The sequence below is a fragment of the Merops nubicus genome, unplaced genomic scaffold (assembly GCF_000691845.1).
Source record: "Merops nubicus isolate BGI_N331 unplaced genomic scaffold, ASM69184v1 scaffold15011, whole genome shotgun sequence".
NCBI classification, from domain to species: Eukaryota; Metazoa; Chordata; class Aves; order Coraciiformes; family Meropidae; genus Merops; species Merops nubicus.
Window position 1 is genome coordinate 8,931 of NW_008586358.1, and position 282 is coordinate 9,212.

At 59.9% G+C, this 282-nt stretch overlaps 1 protein-coding gene across 1 annotated transcript in view; it reads left to right on the top strand.

Moving 5' to 3' along the window:
* The window catches only part of MBD1 (methyl-CpG binding domain protein 1), a gene marked incomplete at both ends in the record, with an annotated part of 9,186 nt that extends 8,919 nt beyond the window's left edge, over positions 1-267 (top strand). Inside the window, one exon of the mRNA XM_008948630.1 lies at positions 1-267. This exon is cut by the window's left edge and continues 15 nt beyond it. Coding sequence (XP_008946878.1) covers positions 1-267 — 267 coding nt within the window.
* Between the last annotated feature and the right edge of the window lie 15 nt (positions 268-282).

Sequence of the window (282 nt, forward strand, 5' to 3'; positions counted from 1 at the left end):
GGGGGCCAGCGAGATGGGGGAGCCGGCGGGTCAAGCCTTTCGGCTGAACAACCCCAGCACCACGGTTTTCACTGAGGACTGCAACGTGCTGCTGAAGCTGGTGATGGCCGGGGAGAAAACCAACTCCCTGGGGCAAAAACTGCCCCAAAAAGGGGACGTGGAGATGCTCTGCGGGGGTCCCCCCTGCCAGGGTTTCAGCGGGATGAACCGTTTCAACTCCCGCACCTACTCCAAGTTCAAGAACTCTTTGGTGGTTTCCTTCCTCAGGTGAGTGGAGAAGGG